This window comes from Octopus bimaculoides, chromosome 15, assembly GCF_046866305.1.
Source record: "Octopus bimaculoides isolate indiv1 chromosome 15, ASM4686630v1, whole genome shotgun sequence".
NCBI classification, from domain to species: Eukaryota; Metazoa; Mollusca; class Cephalopoda; order Octopoda; family Octopodidae; genus Octopus; species Octopus bimaculoides.
Genome location: NC_142942.1, coordinates 45232887 through 45258704, shown reverse-complemented (window position 1 = coordinate 45258704; position 25818 = coordinate 45232887). Strand labels below are relative to the sequence as shown.

At 39.4% G+C, this 25818-nt stretch overlaps 1 protein-coding gene across 1 annotated transcript; it reads right to left on the bottom strand.

The window, feature by feature from the left end:
* Window positions 1–2010: 2010 nt before the first annotated feature.
* On the bottom strand, window positions 2011–25186 carry LOC106878404 (leucine-rich repeat-containing protein 49). Its single transcript, XM_089363792.1, has 17 exons — window positions 24614–25186; window positions 22036–22153; window positions 21679–21873; window positions 19732–19837; window positions 17874–18077; window positions 17576–17642; window positions 15373–15516; window positions 13750–13811; window positions 12900–13047; window positions 11449–11532; window positions 10289–10503; window positions 9518–9769; window positions 8681–8903; window positions 7370–7552; window positions 5690–5799; window positions 4656–4785; window positions 2011–2230 (listed from the first exon to the last, which is right to left on the bottom strand). Exons 1-17 carry the CDS (start codon window positions 24653–24655, stop codon window positions 2030–2032), a joined length of 2484 nt encoding a protein of 827 aa, XP_089219918.1. The 5' UTR covers window positions 24656–25186; the 3' UTR covers window positions 2011–2029.
* Window positions 25187–25818: the final 632 nt, after the last annotated feature.

Sequence of the window (25818 nt, the reverse complement as noted above, 5' to 3'; positions counted from 1 at the left end):
CCTATCATTGGGCTGTGGCTATATTGGGACATCACCTTCACGAATTTTTAGTCAGATGTACCTTTTTTTTTTTTTTTTTTTTTCCCCCTTTCTTTTGAGTCTCATACTTATTCTATCGGTCTCTTTTGCTGAACCTTCTTGTCACGGACATAAACACACCAACACTGGTTGTCAAGAAGCGGTGGCAGGAGACAGGCACAAAAACACACATTTATATACATACATCATCATCATCATCATCATCGTTTAACGTCCGCTTTCCATGCTAGCATGGGTTGGACGATTTGACTGAGGACTGGTGAAACCGGATGGCAACACCAGGCTCCAGTCTGATTTGGCAGAGTTTCTACAGCTGGATGCCCTTCCTAACGCCAACCACTCAGAGAGTGTAGTGGGTGCTTTTACGTGTCACCCGCACGAAAACGGCCACGCTCGAAATGGTGTCTTTTATGTGCCACCCGCACAAGCCAGTCCAGGGGCACTGGCAACGATCTCGCTCGAAAATCCTACAGGAGCCAGTCAGGCGGTACTGGCAACGGCCACGCTCAAAATGGTGCATCTCATGTGCCACCCGCACAAGAACCAGTCCAGGGGCACTGGCAACGATCTTACTTGGCTTGCCGGGTCTTCTCACGCACAGCCCATTTCCAAAGGTCTCGGTCCGTAGTCATCGCCTCGGTGAGGCCCAATGTACGAAGGTCTTGCCTCACCACCTCAGCCCAGGTCTTCCTGGGCCTACCTCTTCCACGGGTTCCCTCAACTGTTAGGGTGTGGCACTTTTTCACGCAGCTATCCTCCTCCATTCTCACCACATGTCCATACCAGCGCAATCGTCTCTCTTGCACGCCACAACTGATGCTTCTAATGTTCAGCTTTTCTCTCAAGATACTTACACTCTGACGGGTATTCACATTGACATTACACATCCAACGGAGCATACTGGCTTCATTCCTTGCGAGCTTACGTATGTCCTCAGCAGTTACAGCCCATGTTTCACTGCCATGTAGCATGGTTGTTCGTACGCATGCGTCATACAGTCTGCCTTTTACTCTGAGTGAGAGTCCCTTTGTCGCCAGCAGGGGTAAGAGCTCTCTAAACTTTGCCCAGGCTATTCTTATTCTAGCAGCTACACTTTCAGCGCACCCACCCCCACTACTAACTTGGTCGCCCAGATAGCGGAAGCTATCGACTACCTCTAGTTTTTCACCCTGGAATGAGATAGAAGTTGTTTCCTGTTTGTTTGCAGTCTTTATTGCACCTGAACATCTGCCACAAACAAAAACTAACTTGCTAGTTAACCTGCCTTTGATGTTGCTGCACCTCTTATGTGTCCATAGCTTGCACCGGGTACATCTTATAGAGTTACTACCTACTCCTTTTCTACATACTGAGCAGGGCCATCTACCTGAAGGGGTTTGTGTTTTATCTACCTTCCTACTTATTAGGATTTTGTAGGAAGGTACACAGTGGAGGCGCAATTGCCCAGTGGTTAGGGCAGCGGACTCGAGGTCATAGGATCGCGGTTTCGATCCCCAGACCGGGCGTTGTGAGTGTTTATTGAGCGAAAACACCTAAAAGCTCCACGAGGCTCCGGCAGGGGATGGTGGCGAACCCTCCTGTACTCTTTCGCCACAACTTACTCTCACTCTTCCTGTTTCTATTGTGCCTGTAATTCAAAGGGGCCAGCCGTGTCATGCTGAATACCCCCGAGAACTATGTTATGGGTACATGTGTCTGTGGAGTGCTCAGCCACTTGCACGTTAATTTCATGAGCAGGCTGTTCTGTTGATTGGATCAACTGGAACCCTCGACGTCGTACCAACATATACATACACTTACATGACAGGCTTCTTTCAGTTTCCATCTACTTTGTCAGAACACACTTGCCCAAAGTGCCATCCACTGGGACTGAACTCAAAATCATGTGGTTGGGATGCAAGCTTATTACCACACAGTCCGGTAACATTATTTGAAATAACAACTGGAATAACTCAATCCAACAACATAGTCTTCAGTGATGATATATATTTTATGATTTTTCTAGTTTATCAAACCAATTCTTTATATAGGTGTTAGTATCATCCATGTCTGAGAGAATATTCAGTAAAAAATCTTCAAATAATTCCGGCCATATCCGAGACACTTCACTTCGTTTCTTCTCTGCATGTAACACATTCCTTACAATTTCAGACACGTACTCTTTGGCTAGTTTCTTGCAGATCTTTGACTTCTGAGTAAAGAAAAAATATATACGATGTTATATATATAATAACTTATTTACATCATCATAATAATCATTTAACGTCCGCTTTCCATGCTAGCATGGGTTGGACGATTTATGACTACACCAGGCTCCAAATCAGATAGCCATCTGGTTTCACCAGTCCTCAGTCAAATCGTCAGGCCCATGCTAGCATGGAAAGCAGACGTTTGATGATGATGATGATGTTAATATTTTTTTATTATATACATGGATGTTTTCTTTTTCTTGTCTCAGCCATTAGATTGTGGCACTGCCTTGCTTTTTAATTGAATGAATTGGGCCCCAGTATTCTGTTAGAAGAGTGGTCATCATCATCATCGTTTAACGTCCGCTTTCCATGCTAGCATGGGTTGGACGATTTGACTGAGGACTGGTGAAACCGGATGGCAACACCAGGCTCCAGTCTGATTTGGCAGAGTTTCTACAGCTGGATGCCCTTCCTAACGCCAACCACTCAGAGAGTGTAGTGGGTGCTTTTACGTGTCACCTGCACGATCTATTTGTCTTTTGCCGAAACATTAAGTTACAGGGATGTAAACACATCAGCACTGGTTGTCAAGCAGCGTTGGGGATCAGACAGGCACATGCCCCCTTTTCTTTTTCTTTTTTTTTTTTTTGCTGAGCTTGGAGAAAGGTTCAATCCCCTTAGCCTTTGTTGGTTCACCCAAGACTGGTGAGATTTTGACACTTTAATGTTTCATTTATACCAGTGCAGGTCAATATCTTCAGGAAGAAGATTTTAGCTGGATGGATGTTTTGGGGAAGTAGGATTAGGTATAGTGACTAAAGGGGTTGGATGAGTGGAGGCAACAAGAGGTGGAAGGAGAACTGGGTGAGGGGTACCTGAGAAGAAGAGGCATAAGACCAGCTAGCTTCAAGGAACAGATACCGTTTGACTAGTTTCAACAGAAAAGACTGAGATGCGACAGCATGTCTAAGTCAGAAGTTGGAGTGCATCTGTAAATGATTAAATGCCTCTTCATCTTGACAATGCCTGATAGTTGTAAATAAGTGTCACTGTTATACAAGAGGTGCCATTTCCAATCTTCTATGAAAACATTCAGTCATGGGGAAATATTACCTTGGATGATGATGATGAAGCACGAAGAGCATCCAGTTGTAGAAAACCTGCTTACACAGATGCTGTATGACCTATGCAAATATGGGGAAAGTGAATGTTAAGACAGTGCTTTTGAAGGTCCAGCCTTGTTACACAGTTGTGCTGATTCCAGCTAAGGATCACATTAAGGGTGGTAAAAGTATCCATGGAATACTCAGTTACTTTGATATTAATTCAATGAGCAGGGACCCAATGTTGATCAAACAACTGAACCCTCACTGTCAAAACTAACCTAGTTCCATTTATTTGTCAGTTGCTGTGATTGACTTTACCAATAGAGGCTTTAACCCCTTCATTACTGTATTTATTTTGAGGTGCTCTGTGTTTCTTTCAATTACTTTAAATATAACAAAGAATTTAGTGAAACAACTTAGTCATCATTCAGTTAGTGTTAGGAACATAAAATAAGAACCAGTTGCATACTGGAGTTGATATAAACGACTTATGCCCTTCTTCTGAAATTGTTGGCCTTGTGCAAAAATTTGAAGCCACATTTATGGAGTCTGTGGTATTTATGAGACCCCCAGCAATAAATCAACTACAGTTCGAGAGATTATCTCTAATCTATGATGAGGGAAAGACATAACTGATTTCACATGATCACGTGATTGACCAGACTATAAAATGTTAATCTTTGCAGGTCACAATGCACCATCACATCATTTTTAGCTTTTGAATGATGCCACCCCTCAGGCTAGGCAAGCAGGCCAACATTACCCACAATCAAAAGGAGGACTGAGCAACATAAAATTGTTTTGCTGAAGAACACAACACGCAGCCAGTCTGGGAATTGAAACCATGAACATGAGAGCAACACGCCTAACCACTAGGCCATGCACCTTCACATAACTGATTTAATTAATCTAAATTAGTTCTATTTTTATCAAATGATTTTTTTAAAAAAAGCATTATGTTTAATGTAATATCTATATTGTCTGTCAACTACACAGTGAAAGCATGTGGCCTGATGGATACAGTGTTTCTGATCCTAAGTTTGTGGGTTCAATCCATGGACCAGTCAAAGCCGTTCATTTCACGTTACTCCAGTCTACTTGGCTGTAAATAAGTAGGAGTCAGTTGCTAGTGAAGCTGTTACATCTTGGATATTGCTCTGATTCAAGGATGAGGGTGCCTAAGTCTACTCACGATTACACAAACACTTGAAACAAAAGCATGATACACATTGCTAAGCAATATCCACTTGCAAGTAACAGCTAGCTGTATCTTTATCAACCACATCATTAACCTTCTTGTCTTCTTTAATAAGCTTACCTGTTGCCGAGATGAGCCAGGGTAAACCAATATAGAACGCCCAGCTAATTCCTCTTGACTTTTATCAAAGAATTTAGTGTCAGTTGCTTTTTTGTTTCTCTCTTCTAAAGTTGCTAAAATTTGCTTTTTCCTGGATAAGAAAAAAAAAGTCATTTGATGGTGATTCATTAGAGCCAAGCAAGTTTCTATAACCGGGCAGCAGATCAAAGATTAGGAAGGCTATTTGAGAGTCCCATGCTGTTGGTATGATGTCTATCTTTTCTCTCTTATATTATTGTTTTAGTACTCACAGAGGCAATGACAAATGACTGAGACCTTCGGCAACATACCATACTGGAGTATAAGACCCATCAAGCCAAGTGAAATCATGGTCATGGCATATACTGGAGTCATACAACTGACACCTGTGCCAGTGGCATGTGAAAGCCCCCCATTATACTCTCAGAGTGGTTGGTGTTAGGAAGGGCATCTAGCCATAGAAACAATACCAAATCAGACTGGAGTCTGTGCAGCCCCTCAGCTGGTCAAACCGTCCAACCCATGCCAGCATGGACAATGGATGTTAAATGATGATAATGAGGTTTACATATGGTCCAACCCAAGCCAGCATGGAACATGGTCATTAAATCATGATGATGATGCAGGTGTTGGAAGTGGCTGTCTTTAACCCTTTGGTATATAATCCAGATATTTACAACCCACATATTCTACCTGTTTTATTTTAAAACCAACCCAATCCAACCTTTCACTCCTACCCGACAATGTCATTCTAAAATAGACAAACACACCATTGAAATCTTGAAGCTACAACATAATGTGTGATTAATTCAAAACAACGTGAATAAATAAGCAATGCATTTCACAAAGAAATCTGAATGTTAAAGGGTTAAAATAGAGACTGAGGCAGATCTGCTAGGGACACAACAAAGTAACTATGGTCCGAGTTCAGCCATTTGTGTGTGTAAAGAGTTAAATATTTCAAAGTTAATAAGAACAGAATTAAAATTGGAAAGAGATAAATGTTGAGAACTTACTTTGTTTCACTGACCAAAGTGATGAGTTGAGCTGAAGTCAGATACGTGGTCATCAGGTGTGAGAAAGTACCAAATAAATGTTCTGCATGGACAATATCAGTTGCTGTCACCTGTTGATAGTCATTATAGAATTAATGAGAACAATGTCACCAGTTGATGGTCGTTATACTGTTATTATAGACAATGTCACCTGTTGATGGTTATTCTAGAGGCTACCACTGGTTAAAGTTGAACACTTATCTGCACAACCCTGCATATTTGTTTTTGTAGAGTATTGGCAGTTACTTTTGCTTGCAAATTTTCCCTCTCCACCTCATGTATGTTGTCCTAAAGAAAGGTCCCTGCTTTAAGGCACATACAGTGTGGCACCACTGAAGTCTTAAGCATTGCTGTTGGAAACAAAAAGGACTAAAACAGATACCACAAGGCATCCAGTCTATCCCTATGCCACCCCAACCCCAACAGTCCATTTCCACCACTACCATCCTCGATTGATACTTCTGTTATTTGACCCAAAAAGGATGACCTTGGGTGTTGAGATCCAAACTTAAGGAGCAGAGAGTTGGACCAAATATAGCAAGGTATTTTATCAAATATTCTAATGACTCTACATTCTTCAACTATTGAAGGTCATTGCTAATTAAAATAGACAATATTACCTTTTGCAAGAATTGTCTTTAAGCCCACTTTCCCTGTTAAAACAAGGGATTAAGCTTGCAGGCTCCATAGCATCATAATTGCATTTCTGAGATGATGTTTTTTTTTTCTTTTTTCTTATAGTATAGCATTCTGTTTTCAGTAATATGATTTTTTTCAATGATAGTAAACAGTTCCTTGTTAAATACCATGTCTAATACCCTCTCTAATAAGCATTCAATATATTTCATTTTGAAAAAAACAAAAAGATTTTTTCAGTTTCATTCTATTTCCAAGTCTGAGACAGTCACCAGCTAAAGTGAATTTTTGTTGAATTTGTTCCATTATTTTTACATTGCTGGTGCCATGTAAAAAGCACTGATGATTGTGCTACATAAAATGCACTAGTACTGGTGTCACGTAAAAAGCACTGGTGATGGTGCCACATAAAAAGCACCCAGTACACTCTGTAAAGTGGTTTGTGCTAGGAAGGGCAGCCAGCTGTAGAAACCCAGCCTAAACAGACTATGAAACTTGGTGTATCACCTGGCCTTGCTAGCTTCTGTCAAACTGTCTAACCCAGGGGTTTTCAAACTTTTTGACTTGCGGACCCCTTTATATTTCAGGCTTTACCTTAGGGACCCCCTTATAAATGCTTATGAAATTTATACATAAATATTTGCTTAAAATAACATATATTTTTACATTTATTTATTTAACAGTATTTAACTAATAGGTTTATTGTCAATTAAAAGATTTCGATTAAAAAACATATATAAAATCAAATTGCCCATAAAAAGTATTTGCTGTCCATGGACCCCCTGTCTTGCCCTTGCGGGCCCCCTGTGGTCCGCGGACCACAGTCTGAAAACCCCTGGTCTAACCCATGCCAGCATGGAAAACAGATGTTAAATAATGATGATGGTGGTGGTGATTTTCTGGATACTTAAACTGCAAATTTCCATATTTTCCAAAAAGATTACTAAAACTGCAAATTTCCATATTTAAAGATTAAAATTAAAGTAGAGAAATTGAAGTTCTTACCTCTTTATTGTTGATTGTCTTGAGAGAAAAATGAGCAAGTCGGAATAATAAATAATATCGCCACAAAGAGAACTTGGTGACTGGGTTTACTTCATCAATGACTATGTGGTCAAGTCTTCGGACTGTTGCCAAAGCATTCAGTTGTGTGAGACTGTGAATGTTGCAGGCATTCAATACTAAACACTATAGGTAGGAAGTTGAAAACTTGGTTGTGAGAGTTAGCAATGGAGAATTAGTAAAGTGGTAGATTCCATTGGAAAATATGGATATGATATTCTGCATTGGCAAGAATATGAATCACTGAAACAGGGGAATATATTTTATGCTATGAGGAAGAAGGAAAAATCTGACATTTCAAGCAGATATCTTCATTGAAGGGAAATGAAATGATATGTTAAATGGTGATGAAAGATAAATAAAGTGAGAGAGAAGGAGGGGAGAGACAGATAGATGGAGGGAGAAGAAGAAATAGAGAAGACAAAGGGGAAGGTGAGGGAGAAGGAAGAGATAAGTTAGTGAGAAATAGAAAAACTGATGAGAGCAAGAAGACAAGGTAGGCCCATAAATTTAGAAAACATTGTAAGAAGGGAGGGAGATAGAAATGCTGTTTACAGATAAAGACACATACATTCAAGGATGCATCCATCAATGCATACCTGCATGGACATTAAGATGATGATAATGTTAAGCAGCTTGCATTTCAGTTGAAAGTATGGCTGAACAGTTGATCTTGATTGTGTGGAAGCCAAAGTTTACAGCAAGATCCTGATCATTTGAATATGAAACAATAATAGTGGCCAGTGGCACGTGAAAAGACATTCGGGCGAGGTCGTTGCCAGTGCCGATGGACTGGCTCCTGTGCAGGTGGCACGTAAAATATACCATTTCGAGCGTGGCCATCGCCAGTACCGCCTGACTGACCTTCGTGCTGGTGGCACGTAAAAGCACCCACTACACTCTCGGAGTGGTTGGCGTTAGGAAGGGCATCCAACTGTAGAAACTCTGCCAAATTAGATTGGAGCCTGGTGTTGCTTCCTGGTCCACCAGTCCTCAGTCAAATCGTCCAACCTATGCTAGCATGGAAAGCGGACGTTAAACGACAATGATGATGATGAATAGTATTTTTTCCCCCACATCACTCACAAGCATTGACTGAAGGGAGTATGAATGATTTACATTAAAATGAAAATGTTGTGAGCCCAGATAAAGCTGCTTGAGAACATAGGCATTACCCAGGCTTCTCTTGAATTCCCCCCAACATTGTCTATGACAGTACAGATTGATCCAAGAAATAATTAAGCATAAACTTACCACAAGACCAGGAAATCTAGATTTGAGTTTGGGCAAATGTTTAACAATCTCATCAAAATCAATGAAATTGAAGAGAATGGTAGTAACACTTCCAGCAGTTGGAATGCCATAAGTCCTATCAAGAGCTTCCAGAGAACCAATTCCATACATGGCTAAAGAATTGTCATCAAGTTCAGCAAGGTTGTTTAAATCACATTCATCGTTTTCAATATTACTGGGAGATCTGAAAGCAATTAAATATAAATAAATATAAGATTTTTAATTTGTAGGAATGAAAAAAATAAACCAAAAAACCTTTTAAATAAAACTAAAAATTAATATTTTTCTCAGGTGCATTTTGATGTATGTGAAGTGAAATAACTACAACCTGGAGTTGAAACCAGCTTGCCAGAATCTCACATCTATCTAGTCACACTGAGTCTTATCTATCCACTCAATAACTACAAACTGTCTTTCTTTCCAGTCTATATCTACATACTGTGTTAAATTCCACCAAGTTTGACTTCGTCTTTCATCCTTTCGGGGTCGATAAATTAAGTACCAGTTGTGTACTGAGGTTGATCTAATCGACTGGCCCCTTCCCCCAAAATTTAGGGCCTTGTGCCTAGAGTAGAAAAGAACATCTACATACAGTGTCTAACCAGCCAGCATCTATACACACTATCCACTCAATATCTACACACTGTCTATCTAACCAGTCAACATCTACACACTGTGTCCACCTATCCAGTCAACATTTACACACTGTGTCTCTTTATTCTATCAAAATCTGGACACCGAGTCTAGATATCCAGTTATATATCAGTTACCCCAAACATTTGAGACCAAAATGTTTACCTAAAAATAAATGTTTGTTTTGTTGACTTCAACTGTTCATTGTGTGTCTTGGAACCAGAGTTCTTTTGTATTTCACTTTCCTGTTGTTCATCACTCAGATTAGGTGTACTAGGTACATCTGTTGATGCACTAGGTACATCTATTGACGTACTTGTTACATCTGTTGCTGTACTTGGTACATCTGTTGCTGTACTTGGTACATCTGATTGCACACTGTGGCTACCTGCAGGATATTTCAGCAACTTTTCGAGTCTGAAGAAATTTTAAATTCATTAACAATTTGGTATAAACATTATGAATATTATTAACATTACCAACTTTCTAAACACACTCAGCATTTTCAACATTATTGACTTTCTAAACATTATCAGTATTATTTACTTAAACGAATACTATTAACATTATTCAACATTATTGTTGATAGTATATTACTATTTATAAAGTCAATATCACTAACAATGGCAATCAAAACTAACAGTTCAATCAATTTCATTACCTATTAGTACTGTGAACATTATTGACTTTATCAACATTATAAGGTACTAGTCAAATACTTAAGTTGATTTAATCAACTAATTTATTTAATCACATATTATTTTGTAACTTCAAAATTTAAATGATGTGGCTATATATTTTTTAAATGACATTGTATGGTAGGTGTAAGAGGTTGGATACAGACAGTTTTAACATAAAACAGGTGGAATATTTGGGCTGGATATGGCCGGATTAAATGCTGAAGGGTTAAGCCATTTAATTTCTAAGGAAACATACTTTCCTGATATATGAAAAACATCATCGAATATTGTGGTGACATCTTTATTCTGAGGGATTCCAGTGTCATTTGGTCGTCTGGTATTGGGGTAAGAACCAACATGTGAAGTATACAGCTCAGGTATTTTACCAGTTTTACCAACATGGGACATCAAACTTCCTTGTATAACATCCCATTGTTTCTTAGCATTGTTAATGGCAACTCGGCGCTTTTCCTACAGATAGAACATAAAATAACGGTAACAAGATTAACAGTTGTCAGTTTTATTGTGGAGTAGAGTAGTGGATATGTGTGTGTGTCTTGTGAAAAAGTTGTGTGTGTTGTAGTAGAATGGCACACGTGTGTACATGTACCTTGTAATAGAGTAGTCTGAGTGTGTTGTAGAATGGTGTATGTGTTGTGATAGTATGTGTGTGTGTGTGTGCTGTAGTAGATAGGTATAGTGGTCTACGTGTTGTACTAGAGTGGTTAGTGCGTGTTGTAGTAGAGTAGTAGTGGTGATAGTTGTAATGATGATGATGGTGATTGCAAAGACAAAGCTCGCTTCTACCAAGGTACCACCACCATCAACACTTTCCACATCCACCCAACGCCTCTCACCTCCACCCAATGCCTCCTGCCACCCACCTTCACCCAATTCCTCCTGCTTCCCACCTCCACCCAAGGCTTCCCACCCTCACCCAAAGCCTCCCATCTCCAACCACCATTAATGTTGATTTCAAATTTTAGCACAAGGCCAGCAATTTCAGGGAAGTGTGTAAGTCAATTACATTGACCTCAGTATTCAACTGGTATTATTTTATCAACCCCCACCACCTCCACCACCACCAAAAAGGATGAAAGCAAAAGTCAAGCTCGGCAGAATTTGAACTCAGAATGTGAAAACAGACAAAATTCTTATTTCTTTATTGCCCACAAGGGACTAAACATAGAGGGGACAAACAAGGACAGACAAAGGGATTTAAGTCGATTACATCGACCCCAGTGCATAACTGGTACTTAATTTATCGACCCCCGAAAGGATGAAAGGATGAACTTGAACTGAGAACATAACGGCAGACGAAATACCGCTAAGCATTTCACCCGGTGTGCTAATGTTTCTGCCAGCTCGCCACCTGTATGTTAACGATTCTGCTCGCTTGCTGCCTTGACCACCTACCTTTAATGTTGCTATCTTCCTCATCTCCCTTTTCCGTTCTTCCTCTTTACGTGCCGCAACCAATGCCATTCGTCTCTCGTCTTCCTGAGAAAACAACAACAACAACAGCTTTATTAATTTCGGTATCCTTTTTCTCTTTTTCACTTGTTTCGGTCATTCAACTGCAGTCATGCTGGAACACTTCCTTAAACACATGCATTGGTTCAATTCCACTCCTTTATTATTAGTCAATTGGTGAAATATCTAACTAATTCATCGATTGTTTACTCTTTTACTTGTTTCAGTCATTTGACTGTGGCCATGCTGGAGCACCGCCATTAGTCGAGCAAATCGACCCCAGGACTTATTCTTTGGAAGCCTAGTACTTATTCTATCAGTCTCTTTTACCGAAATGCTAAGTTACGGGGACGTAAACACACAACCATAGGATGTTAAGCGATGGTGGGGGGACAAACACAGACATACATATATATATATATATATCTGTGTTTGTCCCCCCACCATCTCCATATACTCTCCATATACCAAGTCTGTTTTAACAAATATTAGGCAGTAATCATCAACAGATGTACAGCTACGTGTATTACATGTATCAAGTATCAGATATGAATTACAGATGAAATAAACAAGTATTACATCATTCTTGAGTGCCATGAAAGTCTCAGGCTACCAAACATCTCACTAAACCATTTCCAATTCACTCATTCCTCTTCCTCCTCCTCTTATCAACTTTCTTGTCCCCACACTTCCTCCCTTGACCTACACTAATCAAGACACCCTGTTCTTTCTTTCCAAAAACTCCCAGAAGATTTCTGGAATTCCCTCCCTGCTCACATATTTCCTGCAGGTGTTGAATTACAAAGACTCGAGACAAACATTAAGGTATCAGTCTCACTAGTCTAGGAAGGTTTGAGAATGCTGTGGGTACCTTGTAGTTACTGGCCCTTCCTTCAGACCCACGATGTTAACACATGTGCATTCACACACACACACACACACACACACTCCTACTCTTACACAGATGTACACACACAAGCACATACTCTTGTATACACACAAACACATTACACTCAATGATACATATACAAACACACACTCACACACATGCATTCATACTCTCACATACACTTACATCACACATACACAAGCACACACTCACACTCAAACACAGGTACACTCACATAAATACACACACACACACACACACACGTACTGACACTCTCTCTGTCTCTCACACACACAACACTCAAATACATACACACTTACGTATATAAGTGTGTGTGTATTTACACAGAAATACACACACACACACACTCAATAGAACACAAACACATGCACTCTCTCACACAAACACATGCACTCTCTCTCTCTCTCTCTCTCTCACACACACACACACACACAAAGAAACATACACAAACACCACATCTCTCCAGAGAGAGTGGTCTACTTACAGAGACTCGTCGCATGTCGAGCAGCCGGAGTTGTTGCATGTTGTAAAGGACATTTTGCCGATAACTGTGTTCAATGGCGATAGGGTTACCATCAAGGGAGACTTCTGATAAAGAGCTAGAGTCTGACAGACAGCTAACAGCACTGAAACTAAGCAGAAACAGACTAATTAAACACTGTCTTTGGTGGAAGTGCATGGCTTAGTGGTTAGGGTGTTGGACTCGTGATTGTAAGGTTATGGTTTCGATTCCTGGACCAGGCGATGCATTGTGTTCTTGAGCAAAACACTTCATTTCACGTTGCTCCAGTCCACTCAGCAAGCTTGTTGTTGGCACTCCGTCGCTTACGACGTCGAGGGTTCCAGTTGATCCGATCAACGGAACAGCCTGCTCGTGAAATTAAAGAGCAAGGGGCTGAGCACTCCACAGACACGTGTACCCTTAACGTAGTTCTCGGGGATATTCAGCGTGATACAGTGTGACAAGGCTGACCCTTTGAATTACAGGCACAACAGAAACAGGAAGTAAGAGTGAGAGAAAGTTGTGGTGAAAGAGTACAGCAGGGTTCACCACCATCCCCTGCCAGAGCCTCGTGGAGCTTTAGGTGTTTTCGCTCAATAAACACTCACAACGCCCGGTCTGGGAATCAAAACCGCGATCCTATGACCACGAGTCTGCTGCCCTAACCACTGGGCCATTGCGCCTCCACTTTGGGCTGGATATGGACAGTTTAAATGCTACTGGGTTAAGCTAGTATTTAGAACATAATTAAACATGAAATTTTAATGGACGGTTTTAATTAAAGATCACAGTAAAACAGGAAATTTGTATCACGTAAACAGGAGTGATTTACCTGCAAATTTCGTTGAAGCTGAGATAGAGGCGCTGAAGGGAAGGTAGACAATCGATGTCTGACTAGAAAAGAAACAACAATGATAACCTGTTAGAGTTGGTTTGGACTCAACTAAGTATTATTCCATGGATTTACAGAAAGAATTTTTGGTTTCATTAAAGAACTTTCTTCACTCTCAATCAATTAATCAATAATTGTTAATTATCTCAAGCGAATGAAATAAAAAAAAAAAACTTAATTTTTTGACAGTCCTTAACCCTTTAGCAATTAAACTGACCATATCTGGCCCAGATATTCTACCTATTTTACACTCAAACTGGTCAGATCTGATCTCTCACATCAACCCTACAATGTCATTCTAAAACTATACAATCATATCATTGAAATTTCAAAGCTATAAGATAAAGTATGATTAAACAATATTCTCTTTTACTCTTTTACTTGTTTCAGTCATTTGACTGTGGCCATGCTGGGGCACCACCTTTAGTCGAGCAAATCGACCCCAGGACTTATTCTTTATAAGCCTAGTACTTAATCTATCGGTCTCTTTTGCCAAACCGCTAAGTTACGGGGATGTAAACACACCAGCATCGGTTGTCAAAAGCGATGTTGGGGGGACAAACACAGACACACAAACACACACACATATATATATATATACATATATACGACAGGCTTCTTTCAGTTTCCGTCTTCCAAATCCACTCACAAGGCTTTGGTCGGCCCGAGGCTATAGCAGAAAACATTTGTCCAAGGTGCCACGCAGTGGGACTGAACCCAGAACTATGTGGTTCGTAAGCAAGTTACTTAACACACACACACACTCCTACGGATTACATTTAGCAGAATAATCTGAATGCTAAAGGGTTAATATAAAGACATTGACCTCTATGATTCAAACATACTAGAAGTGAAGGTCAGTGTGCTGCTCAGAGGTGAAAATCAGTGTTGCTGTGATATTGGGTTGGTTCAATAGTCTTGTAGCTAGGATTTGAACCTTTACCGCTTGATACTAAGTTAGAGACCATGAGTGAGCCACCACAGTTTCACATGATTGATCTATAAGTCACCCAATCAGTCTGAAGCTGTGACATGATATGGCTTTCTCAAATGTTCTGAAATTTAACCTCTTGTCATCTACAAAAACTGTCTTGTTGCTTTGGCTCATCACAAAATGTTGATTCACATGCTTCATCTCTTGCCAGACAACTTGAGATATTTGAATGGAGAACTCCAGGTGCTTGGGCAGACCCATTTCTAAACATTCACACAATGTCTCATAAGTAACTAGACAGCAGATCTTCTGGGAACTTTTCCTGAGATCCCACTATTCCTATGGCTATTTGAGCCCTGGTGACAAATGTATTAACCTTTTAGCATTCAGATTTTTCTATCAAATATAATACTTATTTATTCACATTCATTTGAATTCGTCATGCATTATCATGTAGCTTTGAGATTTTGATGATGTGAGCATTGATTTTTTTTTAGAATGACAGTAGGGTAGGTGTGAGAGGCTGGATCTGGCCAGTTTGGCTGGGTATGGCCAGTTTGAATGCTAAAGGGTTACACAACAACAACAACCAGAACAACAGCAATATATCATTTTGAAATGTCCCTTACAACACTCTGTATACGATTGCGTCTGAGATTGAGTTCCATTAAGGAATCCATACCATTCAGGTTCTCGACATGTTTTAATAAATTCCCAGCCAAATTCAAGACACGTAGTTCTGACAAATGGTTCAGATTTGTAATCTCAGAAAGCTGAAGAGATAGAAGAAAAAATAAAATTAAAAAGTATAAAAAAAATAAAACAAAGGAAGAAAGATAAGTAGCAAGGAATTTTGAAAATTAAATTATGTTGTACTAAATATTCAGACAATGCCTAGATGCAGGTTTGAACTCAGCACCCACTGCTCAGTAATCTATAAGTGGAGGAGCTATAAACTAATTACATAATCACAGTAATGTTATCTGGTCAACTTTTCCTTTTTTTTTCTTTTGGTATTAAAGATTGTTTTAATTAACAACATATTTTTACTGGAAGAAAAGAAATAAAAAAAAAGAAAACATTAAAAGTATAAAAGATGAAATTATCAAAAAAAAAAAAACAACCAAACCTACCTCAAAAGAAAAAAAGTAAAAAAAAGTAAAAAAAGGAGGGGGAGTAATTGGTTGTACATACCAGAACAAATTACATGTTTGACCATGTCTCATGGACATGATTGCATGCTCAACTATTCTTCATCTTACTGGCCAAATGCCTGCCCATAATACAGTCTTCTTTTGATTCTTCAAAATGGAATAGTTAAATGACAGTTTCCATCTTCTTTATACAATTCTTCACATTTTTATTGAACTCTATCAGATCTTCTAAGCTGCATGAGTTGGGTAGTAGAAGAAAGACAAAGTGCTGCTCTTTAGTATGGTCTGCTTCTTCACATTCACAGGTGGCTGGGCCAGTTTTGTGGTCCCATCTGACCAAAGCAACTTCTTAAGTGGTTAAGTGATTGCCAAGGAATCCATGGTGCTTCTAAACCAGGATAGAGACCTTCAGCAGGGAGAAATTCCAATGTTAAATGGAGGAAGATTGCTCTTAAGCTTTTCCTTCCAGAGCACAGTAACACAACTTCCATGAATCTGTAAAGGTGTGTAGCCTAATGGTTAAGGTGTTCAGCTCATGATTATATAGGCTGTGGGTTCAATTCCTGGATGTGAGGGGAAGGACACAGTTGTGTCCTTGACCAATACCTTCATTTAGTGTTGCTCCAATCTACTCACCGGTAATTAAGTGCTGAAAGCCCATGTCCAGTTAGTTCACCATCATCAATTCACCATTTTTTCTTCAGTAAAATATTTTTTAACTATTATTAATGGCGAGACACTATGGATATATTTTTTTGGTAAACTTTCCTTGCAGTGAACTTTCCTCGTGGTGAACTTTCTTCACAGTGAATAGATGGCAGTGAACGTTCCCTGTGGTGAATTGGTGGCGGTGAACTTACCAGTAATCCTGAAAGCCAGTAAGGCCCTTTCTCCCTCCAGCAGTCACAACCTGGATATTCTGCTGGATCAAGGGAGAGGAACATAAGAGTATGTCCATATCTCCTTGTGATTACACAGGGAGCTAAAACAATTAGCAAAAGCAGGGGACATATTGCCAAGTCAGACTCACTTGATATACATATAGTGGTCAGTTTGGGGCTGTAGTAGAAGATACTGTCCAGGGTAGCACACTGTGGGACCAAACCCAAAACCACATGGTAAAGGAGTTTGTTTTCCAACATGGTGTTTTGGATTCAGTCTTACTGCAGGGAAACTTAGGTAAATGTGCTCATCTATAGTCTAGGGTCAAGCAATGTCGTACATGTGGATTTGTAGATGGAAACTGTGCAGAAGCCTATCAGTGCAGCTGTGTGTGTATGTATGTACATATGTATATGTGGGGGTGGGGGGCTTTGTTTTCTTTTGCATTTTAAAGCTTGACAACCAGGACTGGTTTGTTTATGTCCCCATGACTTGGTGATTCAGCATAATGATTCAAATAGAAAAACTACCAGACTTTAACTAAATACTGGGACAAAAAAAAAAAAAGCATTCAACGCAGTGACCTTGGATAGCTTCAGTCCAATGACTGCAAAAAAAGAAAAATAACAGAACAAATAAATAAATGAACACACATGCATGTAGACAGATAGACTGTTATATACGTATAAGCAGTCTATCAAAGATCACACTAAAAAAAAAAAAAGGGCAATTTCTAAGAACTAAGAAGTGCTACATGTTTAGAGAGGGTAAAAATTAAGAATTTATCCATTCTTACCTGATTATTATGTAAATCAAGAACATCAAGTTTTGGCAAAGAATCAAGATTTTGTATCTTTTTTATTCTAAAATAGAAACAAAAAGTCAAAAAATGCAAGTTTCGAGAATATTCCAGTAAAATTACAGATTGTTAACTCCTTCCCATAATCTTTTCCACCATCACCATCCTCACAAAACCCTCTCAGCCACCACCACCACCACCACCACCACCGAGACCACCACCACCGAGACCACCACCACTGCCGCCACCACCACCGGCACCACTGCCACTGCCTGTATTTAAGTAAGTTCCTCACCTATTTTTACCCAGCATCAATACCCGCAGTGATTTCAGGTGACTCAGGCCATCAATCTCTTCAATTTGGTTGTCGTAAAAATCCAGAAAAATCAATTTGTTCAGGTAATTAACGTGTTCGATTTTCTTGATTAGGTTGTGTTGATAGTTTAACAACCTCAAGGGTTCTTCTCCCTCCAGTACTGGACACACTGTGAACCGGCGCCTAAAATAGAACATATTGCTTTGGTAAGAGACAGAGAGACAGACACACGCACACACACACGTGCATGCACACATTCACATATGCACATACACATGCAGAGCTTGTCAGATATTTCAATGACAAAGTGAAGTTATGAAGATAATTTTTTTTATAGTGAAGTCTTAGTAGGGGAAGAAGTATTAGAGAAATTGTGATATGCTAAGTAGAGTCATATACAAAATGTCTTACAATGATGTGTTATAAGGAGAAACTATGATATAGGGGAGTCATAAAGAAAGTCTATGAAATAGGGAAGTGATAGAAAGATAACCTAAGACATTATGAAGCCTTAGAGCAGGAGTTCTTAACCATCTTTCATCTATGGACCCCTTTGATTACTATTTTATTCTGGTGGACCCCTATAATCTTTTGATGTTTAGAAACTAGTTTCATAGAAACTTCTTTCAAAATTCTTATTTTGCTTTTCACACATTAACTTGTGTAAGTTGAACTATGTAAAATGTTAGAGAAAGAAACCTAGCTGTTTCTTGCAATAGATACCAATACATACATCTAAAGCAAAGGTTTTTCAGGGTCCCATAAAATACTGTTGTGGATCTCCGATTTACAATTTTGTTGCATGGACCCCCCCCCCCACCCAAGAATCTTATATGGACCCTCAGGGGCCGTATGGACCCAGGTCATCTGGTTCTATTCCCCTTCTTGTCTCTCTCATACATACCCTCTCTCCTACTCACTGTGTGATGCCACCTAAATAATGGACTTATTCACTGTTCATGTAGGGATGCCATCAAACCAGTCTGTTCCAATCTTCTCATCTTTCTGATACACACCATCCCTCTTACACATTTAACCCTCCCCCACTATTCCAAGTAATAAGGGACAGAACTGGACAAACCTGTACACAATTCCCACCCCTTATCCCTCTCCTGTACCCAATTCACCAATTTCTCACCCTTTACTGTATTACCAGTCACCATATTCACCATCTCTCTCTCTCTTTGTCTCTCTCTCTCTCTCTCTCCTCCTTTCTCATCACTCACCCCAATCACTCTCTCATTCCTCTTCATCCTCCCACCCTGGTTTTCTTCTATCCTCACTCTATCTGCTCCTCACTCCACCCTATCCTGGTCGCATTGCTTCCAACAAACAGACACAGCATAACCTAGGGTGGACCGTTAGGTCTTACAGGGCAGAAAGCAATCCCACTCACGTAGGTACCATGATATACAGGGGCACCTAAATACGCTCTATAAAGTGGTTGGTTCTATGAAGGGCATCCAGCTGAAGAAACCAAGTGAAAAATGAAACATACAAGTGAGACATGTTCTATAACCCATTTTGAAGGGGAGGATTATGATGATCCCTTCAGTCCATGCCAATAAGGGAAGTTGAAAGTAAAATGATGATGAAATGAAGATGATGATGGTGATGATGACAAAGTTGATAACGACGATGTCGATGACTAAGGTGATGAAGATGATGATAGTGATGTTGATAATGATGATGAGAATAATGGCAGCAACAGTAGTATTGCTGATGGCAATGATGATTATGATGATGATGAGCAAAAGAGATGTACTGAAAACTATGTCATAGGATTATATGAACCACAACAATAAACAAGCAGACTGGATGTCTCCATTACTCTTACCTGTCTAGATTCAACCTGTCTGGGTTGATGGATTTTTCCTCAGCTGTTCTATAGAGCACTGGTACCCCTGGTGAGATAGGGTTCTCCATGGGTAGAACTCGATCCCCTTGCAGACAAAAACAACAAAATAAAACACTAACAACAATCACAAAGATTAATTTTTCAGATTTAAAGTTCAGGTTTACATACATACATCTTACCAATGCAAAATGGGTAGCATACATTTGTAAATTCATATATATCATTATCATCATCATTTAATATCCATTTGCCATGCTGGCATGGATTGGACAGTCTGACAGGAGCTAGTAAGGCTGGGAGCCACATCAGGCTCCACTGTCTGCTCGACATGGTTTCTATGGTTGGATGCCCTTCCTCATACCAGCCACTTTACAGAGTGTACTGGATGCTTTTTATGTGATACCAGCACTGACAGGGTCACCAAATAACTTGCAATACAAAGACCCTGTCAGCTGAGAGGAGGGAGTAGTAGAGAGTGAGGGGGGTGGTGCTTGGTGCCAGTTGATTAGAGATTAGAGGTTCAGAGGGACAGGAATAGATGTCATAGATACATACACACAGACACACACACATATATACATACACATGCATGCATACATACATACATAAATCCTTTCTATTATAGGCACAAGGCCTTAAATTTTGGGGGAGGGAGCTAGTCGATTAGATTGATCCTAGTACACAACTGGTACTTAATTTATCGATCCCGAAAGAATGAAAGGCAAAATTGACCTCGGTGGAATTTGAACTCAGAACGTACAGACAAACTAAATGCCGCTAAGCATTTTGCCAGCCATGCTAATGATTCTGCCAGCATACATACATAAACAGACACACACACACACATGTATGTATATATTTAATGTAATCTGCATAAAAATTTCTTGTGTTCCTCCTTCTGTCATGGAGCTGGCTATTCAGAAGTACTTTTGAAATTCTGTTGTCACTCATTTTGATAACATGGCAAAGCCATCTTAATTGGGATTGCAAAAGAAAGGATTCAATACCACCAATTTTACATTAAGAGATAGGTCGGTATTCAAAATTCTGTCATTCAGTCGGTCTCTGCAAATTGTCCAAAGACATCACTTATGAAAGATATCATGTATGTGTGTGTGTGCCTGCGTGTTTGTGTATATACACACACATATATACACATGTGGCTGGAGAGCAAACGTCTTAACCACACATCCACACATGCTTATATAAACTTCTGTCAACTTGCGTCAGGAGCAATGATAGATGTATCACAAATTCCATTAATTATAATAATTCATTTGACATTATTCCCATTGTTCCAGATCTTTTAAAACAAATACTATATACAGTTGCAGCTCCCATACCAGTATTACTGATATTGTATATCACACATTATATATATATAATGGACATGAAACTCAGCTTGCGAAGACTTATTGGGGCAAGCGAAAACGAAAACGAAATCGGGATGGCACCTGTGCCCAGCGTTGCCTTTCTGGCACTTGTGCCCGTGGCATGTCTAAGGATTTTCGAGCAAGATCGTTGCCAGTGCCCCTTGACTGGCTCTTGTGCAGGTGGCACGTAAAATACACCATTTCGAGCGTGGCCATTGCCAGTACCTCCTGACTGGCCTTTGTGCCGGTGGCAGGTAGAAGCACCCACTACACTCTCGGAGTGGTTGGCGTTAGGAAGGGCATCCAGCTGTAGAAACTCTGCCAAATCAGATTGGAGCCTGGTGTAGCCATCTGGTTCACCAGTCCTCAATCAAATCGTCCAACCCATGCTAGCATGGAAAACGGACATTAAACGATGATGATATATATATGTGTGTGTGTGTGTGTGTGTGTGTGTGTGTGTGTGTGTGTGTGTGTGTGTGTGTGTGTGTGTGTGTATATGTATATATGTTGTATATCACCAAGCTAAAGATATCAAACAGACATATCAAACCTGATGAAAATGTTGGGTAGTTTTTTTGTAGGTTCGATGTTTTGGGAGAGAATGATGGGTTTCTGCACGTGTGCTGTGGATATCTGGCATCTTCATCGACAGACAATGGTTCCGGACTGCTGTGTTCTGATGATAATGTGTTGCTTTGATAGAGATGCCGCTGTGAACGGGTTCGATGATGAAGTGGCAATTTCTCTGGAGAAAAATATATATGTATATATATATACACACACATACACATATGTAAACGATTTTCTGTATCATTAAATTACTAGAATGGCTCTTCCATAATGATTTTAAAAATTATAATTCTGGAAATATAAAGAGGTTAAATAGAAAGCAATGACGTTTTCTTACCTGCCAGGTGATTATAAGGATAATTACTGGACATCCAATAACGTTTCATCATGAGGTCCGGAGCTAATTGGGCAGCTTTCAGCACGATGGTCTCTCGTCCTTGGTTAGCTGCCCCTGACTTAGAGATGTAAAAATAACATTTCAAAACTGTGGATAGGAAAAATAACAGCATCTTTAGAAAAAAAAATTAATGGGAAAGGATGGACACAGAAATGATTGTGTGGTTCAGAAGTTCATTTTAGGTTCAGTCCCACAGTACAATACCATAGGTACTTGATTATAACAGTACTTGATTATAACAGTACGGGTATATGGAAACTGTGAAGAAATCCGTCAAATAATCCATTTTTATTCTCAAGATTAATCCATTGTTAAGTTCATAACCACCACCTGGCCCTTATTTGGGTCAGCTATGTAAATCCTAAGAAAAAGGATCAGAGCCACTATCATTCCTCCTCTCATTAAACAATTTAACTATCTCAGACCTGGGCCACTGGGTCTAACTTTACCCTCCACTATGCTCCTGAGCAAAATAATAAATAGTTGCATACATGTCTGAAGAGTAACAAGTGCAGGCAAACTAACAGACAGAATTGGCTGCATCTTATTTTTCTATGTGTGCTGTTTCTTACCACTTTACTGGGAATCTGGCAGAGATGACATTTAACCTATACCCACTGCAGCAGGAATATGGTGTGACAGGGCTGAATTAAAATTTTCAGAACAAATTCAAAACAGGAAAACTCAAATTCCAAGGAGTCAAGTATGCAATCTGGTCTCAATTTCAAATGATAATTATTTTCCACGCTCAAAATACACCATTTTGAGCGTGGCCGTTGCCAGTACCGCCTGACTGGCCTTCGTGCGGGTGACACGTAAAAGCACCCACTACACTCTCTGAGTGGTTGGCATTAGGAAGGGCATCCAGCTGTAGAAACTCTGCCAAATCAGATTGGAGCCTGGTGTTGCCATCCGGTTTCACCAGTCCTCAGTCAAATCTTCCAACCCATGCTAGCATGGAAAGCGGACGTTAAATGATGATGATGACTTATATCACTAATGCTTTTCAGAAAAGCATGGTGACCACAACAACCCACTTTCTTTTATGCATTTGAGGAAGTTTCAGGGAATGCTATCGTTTTCTTTTTGAGTTTTATGCATGCGCGGCAAGCACTTGTTTACTTTCCAGTTATTTAACGTACGACAGAGTTATCGGACTTGGAATCATTGGGAACCGATATTAAAATAATAAACACAAGTCACCGCTACAATTAATTATAATAAAATTTATCAACTAAAATAAATTCGTTCTGCTGCAAAAAGGAATGAGCTCTGGTTGATCATCAATACCTTTCTGTCAATAATTTGTAAAATTTTTTTATCTATTTCTTCATCAACTTCTTTCTAAGTACAATTAAACTCTGAACACGTTTGAATTATCTACCCTTGTTGCATGGTAACAACAACACCACAATTTGAACGCCGATCACCACAGCTTTAATATTTTTTCCCAAATAAAAATCAAATGTTTTCAATTGAAAAGTGTAAATTTTAATCAATATTAAATTAAGTGGGTGGCAGATGAGGATTGTCAAAAGCACATACACCCCCACCTCTAAATTATTCAGTCACTCAGTATACGTAGTAGTAGTTGTAGTGGTGGTGGTGGTAGGTTAGCCCTAGGTTCAGCCTCTGGTTGTTCAGGCCTGCGATCTAATCAATTGCAATGATCGATTTCAGTAAATAATCAATGTATATTTTAACACCATAAGTTAGATACCAATTTGAACCAGATATAACAAAACACACACACACACACACGTATATATATATATATATAAGATCAAATGGTTTGAGGGAAATTTGGCTACTATGTCTAGCAGATTGAGCGACCAAATAGAGGCTCTCTAAACATCGTTAGTAAGTACAAAATTTAACTATAAAATCGTTTAAATTTTGTTTATTGTCGCTAATTTCATTGATACTATATTCGAGAACGTGATCTCTCGCTATTTCAAATATAACAAACCCAGCATTATGACAGGAGCAATGGAATTGTTTCTTTAAACTGAAGGCCGAATCGAAAGAAAATAGATGCTGAAATGTTAAGATCTCTCTGTCCTAGTTACAAGAATCACTCAACAATATGCAAACACAACGGTATGTAAATACCTTACAGATGATATAAATATATATATAATTAGTATTGACAAGGGACTGTAGGTTTCGCCCTTCTTTTGAAGTCTTAGTGAACACGAACTACGGACTCTACAATAAATTTGACTCGGACTCCTAGTGTTGAGTATTTTTTTGTTATTCTATTCTTAAATTTAAAAAAAAAATTGAATATATTAAAAATAATCTCAACTGAAAACACACACACAAACATGCGTACATACACTCATAGATAGATAGATAGATAGATGTTATTGTAAGGATAATTTTTTTTAACAAGATTCACGGAAGAGTTAAATGTAGTTTTCACATAGTACCTAAAATACAAAACTAAAGAAAGTGAAGCACAGGTGATATCTGCAATATATATATATATATATATATATATATATTATATACTCACTTCTCTCGCACCGATCATTATCTTCTTCTGGCGATTAAACATGGTTGTCTGTCTAATTGAGCATTTAATCCCAGAATTTAACGATGGCTGTGAGTAATTATGTAAGAGCCTGAGTGCTGCTCTTGTGGTAGTTCAAACTGGAGAATGTGGTGCTTGCTAGTCGACGTAGCGATGGCGATGGTGTTACGACTGTTGTATTTATTGGTGTTGGCGATAGTGGATGCTTAAATACATCAAGTGGAGATACAGAGACGTAGCCGTGGTTGGAGGTGAGACGTACATGGCTCAGAGCTTGCCGGTGTGTGAAATGAACGAGTAGTAGTAGTAATAGTAGTAGTTTCTATTTCTGTTACGATAAATAGGCGTAGGCGCGGTAAGAAGTTTGCTTTCCAACCACGTAGTTCTGAGTTCAGTCCCACTGTGAGGCACTTTGGGCAAGTGTCTTCCACTATAGCCTCTGGCTGACCAAAGCCGTGTGAGTAGATTTGGTAGACGGAAACTGAAACAAGCCTGTCATGTGTGTGTGAGTGTACGTCGGTGTTTGTGTTTATCCTCCACTGCCGCTTGACAACTGTTAGTGGTGTGTTTACGTTTCTGTAATCTAGCAGTTCGGCAAAAGAAACCAATAGAATAAGTACCGGGATCGATTTGTTCAGCTAAAATTCATGGCGGTGCCCCAGCATGGCCACAGTCTAATGACTAGAACAAGTAAAAGAAAACATTGACGGAGAGAAATGTTTTTCACCAGATGATTTGATTTATTCATAAAAATTTGACATTTTACTGAATGATATACGGTAAGTTACTGGGGCTGTTTGGACCCCATGGAAATCTCGAAGCGATTTCCCTTTAATTTATCCACACCCACTGCAGGATATGGGTTCTGTACAGTACGAAGGAAACACTTGCCATTTATATAGTGCTCCCACTACAAACAACAGTGAACTCTGCCAGGGAAAGAACAGGAAAAGAAACTGATCAGAGCAGAGAGAAGTGCTTACAAAGAAAAGGACTTCTTGGGTGGAGAATAGAAAGTGAAACAGCTGGACAGACAAGAAAAGGAATGTTTATAAACTCAATTATTTCATAATGTACAATGTTATTATATAAACATACAAGTATTGAGTATAGTATGATGTTGTACAGGGTACATGGCTATTGTATATAAGGTGCTACTGCTATTGTATTTTTTATGGTAACAAGAA